This window comes from Gordionus sp. m RMFG-2023, chromosome 3, assembly GCF_954871325.1.
Source record: "Gordionus sp. m RMFG-2023 chromosome 3, tfGorSpeb1-WG-v2, whole genome shotgun sequence".
Classification (NCBI taxonomy): Eukaryota; Metazoa; Nematomorpha; class Gordioida; order Chordodea; family Parachordodidae; genus Gordionus; species Gordionus sp. m RMFG-2023.
The window spans coordinates 45,206,667-45,216,582 of NC_088777.1; the positions used below are offsets into that span (position 1 = coordinate 45,206,667).

At 24.2% G+C, this 9,916-nt stretch overlaps 1 protein-coding gene across 1 annotated transcript in view; it reads left to right on the forward strand.

Annotated features, from left to right (window-relative positions):
- The window catches only part of LOC135927464 (uncharacterized), a 105,197-nt gene extending 95,928 nt beyond the window's left edge, over positions 1-9,269 (forward strand). Inside the window, exons 2-7 of the mRNA XM_065463456.1 lie at positions 6,883-6,982; positions 7,698-7,924; positions 8,123-8,231; positions 8,379-8,414; positions 8,467-8,636; positions 8,977-9,269. Coding sequence (XP_065319528.1) covers positions 6,898-6,982; positions 7,698-7,924; positions 8,123-8,231; positions 8,379-8,414; positions 8,467-8,636; positions 8,977-9,111 — 762 coding nt within the window. The 5' untranslated portion in view covers positions 6,883-6,897 and the 3' untranslated portion in view covers positions 9,112-9,269. The remainder of the gene's footprint in view (positions 1-6,882; positions 6,983-7,697; positions 7,925-8,122; positions 8,232-8,378; positions 8,415-8,466; positions 8,637-8,976) is intronic.
- The last annotated feature ends 647 nt before the right edge of the window (positions 9,270-9,916 follow it).

The window sequence follows — 9,916 nt, forward strand, 5'->3', positions numbered from 1 at the left end:
TTATTATTAACTTACCACAAAAATATAATATTAAATAAAATTATTTATCTGGTACAAAGATATCATAATAAAAAAGGCTTCAAAATTACATAGAAGCAGATCCTTTATAAAAAAAATATATCCTAGTTACAAATACATTCTTGTTGAAAATACCAAGAAAATACAAAATATTTATAATTCAATTTCTTCCACAAACTGAAAGATTAATTGGAAATAAATAACAACATCTCCAAAATTTTTAATATCACCTGGAATAAATTGCGAACATTATAATTTTATTAAGAATAAAGATAGAATTGAAAAAAAAAACAAAATAAAATAATTTAATAATCTAATAATAGATCCTTTCCTATAATATGTCATATTTAAATTATAATTAAAATAAGGTTACATCTGTTATCTGTTATATATATCTATTTTTTGAGAGAAGTTAATTTTGTACATTCATTGTTATTTATGTTTTATTAATAATGAAAAGTTAATTTTGCGCATTCATTGTTAATTTTTGTGTTAATTTATCAAGTTATCATTATCATGAAAAAAAAAATATTTTTTTTTTACTAAACCAATAAATCTTATTATATTGTCTCAAACTTGCGGTAAATATTTAAAATGGGAAATTAAAAAACTAAAGAATTAAATCATAAAAGTTAATGTCTCGAACTTGCGTTATAAAAAGTGAAATTGAAACTAAAGAATTATAAATCATAAAAGTTATTTTGTAATTACCAATTTAGTTTAGATAATTTATTTAAATAATTTTTTTTAAAATCATAATTTATAAAAAAAATCTATAATGGAATATTTCAAATTTAATGATAAGAGAAATTCTGAATGTAGTAATTAGAGAGACACATTAAGATAAATAGTTCTAAACAATTTCATAAAGAATTTAAAATTATTGAAACTTTGACTAAAACTTTGGCTTCTACCAAATCATATACAAAAGAATACAATATTAATAAAATTAAAAAATATTGACAGAAAAATCAATTTATTTTACTATAGACGATCTGAGAAATTCTTTGGTAGGGATGGCGACCGTTAATGACCACCCTTTTTCAATCATTGAAGACTCAGGGTTTAAAAGATTAATTAACCCTATTACTAAAACCCTGGGTGTGTCCGTAAATAGTTTTAAAATTAGAGAATAGATGAATCTAAAAAAATAGTGAGAACAATTAAAAGAGAAAGAAAAAATAAATTCGTTTATTAAAAAATTGATTCTTCTAAACTTGACAGTAGCATTCTGGGAATCATTTAGCATGTTCAAGGTAGATTATCGTATTAAGAAATTTGGCGATGAATGATTTTAGAGACCTTGATTCGACATTCCATTAAACAACCTATATTCTATAACAACCTATAATGATGCATTAATCAAATCTATAAGCTTATTAAATGAATCTGTGGAAAGGGAGAATTGGGAGGAAGATGATATGAATGACGATATAATAAATGTAGAAATAGCGGATCTAGACCAAATGTTGAAAGATTTAACCCCAAAAGTTTACATTAAAAGTGCACCACACACATTACAGTTATTCCTTAATGATTCTAAAACAGTTATGCGAAATAGAGTATTAGCCGAGCTTTAACGATTGTTAGAGTCTTAAAATCACTGAAAAAACCTATGTCAATAATTGAAGGTGTCATGGGTTTACGATGATCGATTGTTAAAATTGAAAGATTTTTGCATGGACTTTATTGCAACGTCGAAAGTTATTTCAAAAAAGCTTTGAAACCACTTAACGTGATAACATTCAGACTACAATCAGAGAAAATGTGTCTTTCCGATTTTCATAGCATTTGGATAGGCTTCACTATTTAGACCACAGGTATCAAATCCTATTAACCATTTTTAAAAAAGTGCAACTACTTGAAAAATAACAAATTCTAATTAACTCATTATTAGAAACATTTCGACATATTAAAAGATTTAATAAGGATGAAAATACTTTAGATTTCTGAGAAGAGAATAGTTTAATTTATCGATAATTATAAATCATGGCGAAAATAGTTTTAGGTGTCCCAAGTACATTATACATATATTATTAAACTTAATTAATTACTAGATTAGCTTTGAACATCATTCTCATCATTAAAATATATATTGCCAGACCTAGGCCGAATCATTGACCATATTTTAGAAGATATTATGATAATACGCCTAAATAAAATTTTAAAAATAGAAATATAATTATTTTTTAAAATTACATTGTAGAATTATGTATTTTATATTGTAATAATGATGATAAATTATTTTTATGGTCAATAATACTAAATAAAATAAATTTAAAAAATGTTTCTGTTATTTTAGCTAAATTTTATTTCATTATTTTTCTGGTCTAAGGACCCTGAACCCGAACCGATATCAGGGATTTTTCACTGAACCCAACTCTTTTTTTAGAATGAGGGTTCACAGCCCTACTTTATATAGTTGGTCCCTTTCTTTGGTTGTTTAGAAGGAGCTTTATAGATTGAAATAAGACGAACCAGAAAACGGCTTTAAAATTTTTAGTAAAGTTCAGAATAATAACTAATCCAACATCTCCGTGATGATTTGAAAACTCTCAATTTTAAACCATAAATTAGAGATCTGCAAATGTAGGCCTGACCCCTACCCGGACCGGGCTTATTTTTTAAAAAAATCGGGTTCGGGCTGAGTCGGAGGCCATATATTTAAAAAAATTCGGGCCAGGTCGGGCCTTGGAATTTTTTTTAATTTATCGAAATTTATCAATTTTATGTTGAATTTTTAAATAAAATAAAAATATTTGATTTTATTTATAAAAAATAGACGCCATATAACATATATCTTTTATTTTGAGTAATTATAAAAATTAATTTCTATATTTAAATAAATTTGGGCCGGGCGGGTAAATTTTTTAAAAATTTCGGGTTCGGACCGGACCTGCAAAACTTTCTAAAAAAATTTCTGATCGGGTTTGAAAAATTAGGCCCGATGCAGATTACTACCATAAATCGATGGAGATTTTTAAATGTGAAAAGTCTGATTTTTTTGGGGAATGGATTTTACCATTTATAGAAGTTACTAACATATAAATTTGAAGAAATTTTGCTAACCCTTAATTTATATTAATTTTTATAAGTTTTCATAATAGATTAATTAGAGAAATAATAATCGTCCAAAAATTAATAGGATATTATAGTATTATATAATATATGCATTTTGCATATATAAATTAATTTTAATAAAATGTTTTAAAATTAAAAATTGCTTTCATTTAAAAATGAGAAATTCCAAATTACAAGGGTGGATTCTGCGTTAATACTTACTCCATATTAATTTACCATAAAGAAAAATAACATATACTATAAAAATTGATTAGATTTACATATTTCTATCCCTATATTTTGGCTCGAATAAAAATATTATTATGGACCTATGGAGATTTGTTTGTCATGTACGACATATCTGGTTGATATGTAACGATTGGAGACTGCAGAGATATTAATACATATGCACGAGCGGAAAGTAATTAAACCAGGGAATAGAAGATATTAACTTTAGCCTTTTATTTGCCTCCGGATTGGTCTTAAGCGTTTCGGGAGTAAAAATAAATGTGGTAAGGACAAATCTAGACGTGTCTCTTTCAAAGTGTGCGGTAGATTCTTCTTCATAGTGTGTCAAAGATTAAGGACTAATTAATATACTAGGGTTGTTCAGTTTGATATTCTTCATTGAAACTTAAATATTTTGATTCATCAAAGGAAAACTAAATTAATTATAATGACTTACCTTCAATTCATAGTGGCGCGATTGCGATCGCGATTTAACAGCTGAGCTAAAATATGTTTATGAGATCAATATTTATTTATTAATATATCTTTAATTCAATTCATAATAATAATCTAAGAAATGTGATTTTAATAAAGAAAAATGGATCTCATAAACAGATTTTAAAACTCTGTCAGCTTTTAAATCGCGATCGCAATAGCGACACTATGAATTCAAGGTTAAGCGAGCGATGAAGTAATAAATTATTCAAAATTATGGTGAGAAAAAATTACAAATTGACAAAATTAAATTAGTTAAAAATTATAATAAAATAAGACAGTTGTCACAAATTGTTAACAAAATTAAAAACGTTAAAATTTTATATAAAATGAGTAAAAACAGGTTTTATCATATTTAAAAACGCAATTCATTATAACATCTTTTCAAATACCCAAATAATTGTAAGTCAGCCAATAATACGGAAGGGTTATATAAATTACCTTATAAGATCCGATAATTTATTGTCATAAACCCCAACCCCCTTTTTTTTAGAAATTTGATATCCACATGTTGCATAATCTTCTTTTCTTTTCTTTTCTTTTCTTTTCTTTTCTTTTCTTTTCTTTTCTTTTCTTTTCTTTTCTTTTCTTTTCTTTTCTTTTCTTTTCTTTTCTTTTCTTTTCTTTTCTTTTCTTTTCTTTTCTTTTCTTTTCTTTTCTTTTCTTTTCTTTTCTTTTCTTTTCTTTTCTTTTCTTTTCTTTTCTTTTCTTTTCTTTTCTTTTCTTTTCTTTTCTTTTCTTTTCTTTTCTTTTCTTTTCTTTTCTTTTCTTTTCTTTTCTTTTCTTTTTCTTTTCTTTTCTTTTCTTTTCTTTTCTTTTCTTTTCTTTTCTTTTCTTTTCTTTTCTTTTCTTTTCTTTTCTTTTCTTTTCTTTTCTTTTCTTTTCTTTTCTTTTCTTTTCTTTTCTTTTCTTTTCTTTTCTTTTCTTTTCTTTTCTTTTCTTTTCTTTTCTTTTCTTTTCTTTTCTTTTCTTTTCTTTTCTTTTCTTTTCTTTTCTTTTCTTTTCTTTTCTTTTCTTTTCTTTTCTTTTCTTTTCTTTTCTTTTCTTTTCTTTTCTTTTCTTTTCTTTTCTTTTCTTTTCTTTTCTTTTCTTTTCTTTTCTTTTCTTTTCTTTTCTTTTCTTTTCTTTTCTTTTCTTTTCTTTTCTTTTCTTTTCTTTTCTTTTCTTTTTCTTTTCTTTTCTTTTCTTTTCTTTTCTTTTTCTTTTCTTTTCTTTTCTTTTCTTTTCTTTTCTTTTCTTTTCTTTTCTTTTCTTTTCTTTTCTTTTCTTTTCTTTTCTTTTTCTTTTCTTTTCTTTTCTTTTCTTTTCTTTTCTTTTCTTTTCTTTTCTTTTCTTTTCTTTCAATTATTAGTCTTTCACGAACGTGATTGTATTGTTTTCCTTAAAAAAAATTCTCGTGAAAATGTTGATTTGCTCTAAGGTTTTATTAAAAAAATTTTTTTGAAAATTTGACTTACATGCTATTTATATCCTTTTTTGGGTATTTTTTAAATAATTTTACGGGAAAGAGGGGGGCGGAGGGTCTGGGTACTATTTAGTAACCAAAATCTCTCAAAATATATACTTGGAAATTAAATTCGATATTTTATTAGCTTCGTGTTAAAATTCTGAAAATTTAAGTTTTGAAAAATTTGTTTTCTCTGCTTCTTTTATAAAAAGTATTCCTAGAAATTTTCTTTTCTATTTAAAAAGGGCTAGAAGAATATTTATTTTTAGGAACGAATGATATAATTATATATATATATTTCTTAAAGGTTGATGTTTTAATTTAAAATTTTCTTTTAAATATTTGCATCAATCAATAATAATGAGAATATTTATTTAATTCGTGGAAATTTCTTGTCAATAAAAGTATATATTGAGAATCCAATTCTCCAGTAAAAAGATTGTTCCTTGTCAATATTTATAAAATTCTAAATAGTTTCCTGTATCCATCAACGATTAAATAAAATTTGGCTACTATTTTCGATTTAAATAAAATAATTTTTGACAACCTTGATTTAAAGAAATTCACGAGTATGAAAAAAATGAGAAATAATTAAATTTTCTTAAAATATTTACATTAAATTTGTTATTTTTAAGAAATATATTGGCAAATATACCATTAAAAATTTAAAAAAATATTTTGAACTTCTGGTGACTAATTTTAAAAGAATATAGCTGGAGGAGGTGCAGCAGAGATACTTACCCTAACTTCATGAAAATATCGAAAAGCCCTTGAAAAAATCTATAATATTTTAGATATGAATTTACTTATATATATTTTTTTTATTTTAAAAAGAATGACCTTTTTATGTTAACTTTTAGCATCCTCAGTTGAAAAAGCTAGGGATACATATCACTGATATATTCTATAGCGTAAATATGAGTTATCAATTCTCCCATCCCTTACATTATAAAAATGTAAAAAAAAGAGATTAAATTACAATATTTTCAATAAGAGCATCGAAATCCTTTCTTTGTGTCATTTTTGTGGCAGTTCAAATTTCAAATACCTTACAGAAGGAAGGTTTTGAAACAAGAACAAATATATATCTCATTTTTTTTAATATGCATTTTCTTATTTAGGGTGGAGGCAGCATAGATTTCAAGGAAGAAAGAAAACTTCTGATAACTTTACCCCTCACCCCCTTATTTTCTTCCTTAGCTACGTATACGTTACTGTATAAAGTTAAATAAGGATATATCTATATAACGTTAATGTTTATTTAATATTTTTTTATTCAAAAATTTTAAGATTGTGTTATCTGTAAATATTTAAATTTTATCCAATATCTTTTTTTATTTTTAACAAATTAGTCATAATTGAAATCTAAAGATAAATTAATCCTAAACTTGTCTTTTTTTTAATGCATTGGCCTTATTCGTTAGCATTTAATTCTTTGCCTTAAGACTTGCCAAGTGTATAAGGAAGGTATAAATGCAAATGCAGCATAAATATGCTTTATTTACCTTCCCTGTTTATAGTTAAGTAAATATTGTTTAATAAAATTTTGGCTATCAAATAAATAACAGATATCCATTATATTTTTTTTGTTTATATCTAAATAAAATTATCAAAAACTGATCATATATTACTTATTTTTTTTATAAAAAATGAAAATTTTTATTCCTATCATCTATTTTTTAATAACCATTATCAGAACTGATGGTTATAACCTTCCTGACATTCGCCCATCAAGTAAGATACAATTTTTTTATATATTTTTTCAAGAACCTTTTATTTAAAATTATACAATATCATATAAATTATTAAATAATCAAATTAATTCATATAAATTATTAACTCTAATTTTATTCATTCATAGAATGGTGTATGTACACCACATGAGTATAACATATCAAACATATTTAGATAATATTTTCATAGGTGGCCATGCTAAAAAAATCTAGAAATAAATGCCGATAAATTATTAATGATTGCATTTCTCTTTCTGAATGAACGCATATAAATTAGTTTCAATTTTATTATTGAAAATTAGCTTAGACCTTTCAACTATTAAAATTATAAAGATTTAGTATCTTATAATCGCCCTTTAAAAAAGTATGTTACAACGTTTAGTATTCAACAGTTCGATTTAATCAATTAAAATTAAGATTTTAACCAAAATATTATCATGTAAGAATTGATTTCATTCGTTAATAGATCTCCAAACCTTTCTGCCATCTATGAGTAAATTCATCAGGCTTGCATAATATTTTTCAGATAAAATATTGGGTTAACCTTTTTAAAAATACAATCTATTAACAATATTATAGCGTTCGCCCTTTTAAATAATAATATGAAATTAAAATTGATTTTTGTTTTAGCTTATAATATCTGGGATTTAAATATATTTTTTTTTATCGAAAAGAATAAATAAATTTTATTTAAAAAAATGTAATAATTTTAATAGAAACCCATCGCTGGTCCGTTGACGAAATTGATATTAAACCGTCGGATTTAAAAAATACTTGGGTCAACGGTAACTATCAACAGCTGTATTCAGTGCAAGTCAATTTTTCTAAACCAAGAAATTCTGACGAATTATATTACAAAAATTCTTATTACAGATTTTTTTACAGAGTGTGGGAAGTTACCTACGGAAATTCAATTATGGTCAATGAAAACTATATATCTGGGGTTAGTTATAAAAAATAAATATTGCTTTGATTGATTGATTGATTTCTTTATCTTAACGTGTCCGAAAGCTGATTTTATGGTAAACAACAACGTATTTAGAGGACCACTGTTCTAAATTTTTTTTCTTATCGGATAATAAATAAGCTTTTGGAAATAGATATATGTATATATATAAAACTTAATTATTTTTCTTTTCAGAATCGGTTCGAAATAAATCGCCTGGAAGAAGGAAAATATTATTTTATTAGAATATTTACTTTGATTGACCGGATTTCGGAAAATTTGTCAACTCTAAAATTTTTTATAAGTAAAAAAAAAAATTTTTCTTTAGATTATAATTTAATGATATGATTTAGATAAGTCATATCTAAACTTACCTATAATAATTTATTTTTTAACATAAAAAATGAATTATTTTTTAATGTTAAAATTTATTTCAATTTTTACGATTTAGATAGCAAACAAGACCGAAATCAATTTAGAGTGTTCGGTAATTTATATATTATAAGTCATTTTTTTTGATTGAATTTTTTCTTTTATAGATCATTATCCGCTCATTCCATCGATTCATTTGCAATTATGGCGGAAGTTGCCGAACTCTTATTCACTGATTTTAAACTTGGATGGGCCAGAATCTAGGGATAAAATTTATTCTTTTTACTTCATTATTCAAAAGAACAATCAACAGATTGAGACAAGAAGTTTAAATAAGGTAGGTTTGAAGGGAAGAATGGATTATATTAATATTTACAATAAAAGTAAAAATATAAGACGAGTTGATTATGTGAGAATTATTTACATATGAATTTTAATATAATAATTAGAGTGAATTCAAGTTAATTATTTATAAGAAATCAAATTATTCCATTTATGTTTTTCAAACATTTAAAACAAGATCACTAGATATAATTTTAGCCATTTTTCACTTATTTCCATATATAGTATTAAGAAATACACAATTTGCTAATATTTACTTGGGAAATAGATTAGTTTTAAAATTTCAATAACTAGATTTTTAATTTGCCATAAAATTTACTTTCGTTTATATTTAGGATACAAAGCATGTGTACTTCAACATAGCTTACGAACCATGGTCTGAATACATAATTCAAGTTTACACAGTATTCATTAATCAACGTAACATGGCCAGCGAATATTCGAATCGAATATTTTTTCAAATTTTCTAAAATATAAACCATATATATTCCTTTTTATAATGCAAAAATTTCAATTGATATTAAAAAAAAATAATTTGATCCAATATTTATTATAAAATTTATATTTTGGTTTGTAATTATGTATTTTTATAACTAGATTTTTTTCGAAACACAAATGTTAAATTTTTTATTGATAGAATTTACAATAATTTACAATTGTGCACACCATCTAACCCAGAAATAGCTAAGATAAGTTTTAAACACTTGTCACCACTATATTTAGGGACATAATATAATATCAACAAACTGCTACCCTCCCTTCCCCCATCATAAAAATACATATGCTATTCAATTGAATTATACTTATATTTAATTATAACAGGAATGGATTTTCAAAAGTATGGTATGTTTATATCTTAAAACATTCAACTTGCTCGTGGAAAGAGAAATATCTGTCATTTAAGATTAATATGATAGTTACTTATATTTATGGGAATTAAAACATAATATAAATTGTTTGGATATATCTGCAAATATTGGTGAAATCATTTTCGTAGTCCAATAAAATAATAACTATATTAAGGTTTACACTAAACCAAATTGAAAAATAAAATTTACCTATAGTTACCAATTAGAATAAATATGTGAGACTAAACTTAGTAGAGTGAAGATATTTGATATTTTTTGTTATATACTTTATTATATATATATTTTTTTATTTTATTCATATTATTTAAATTATAGATATACTTTTATATTTTATGTTCAACTTCTTAAAATTGTTGGAATATTTTGAAACATGGGAGATTTTTACATAAATAAGGTAGACGGGGTC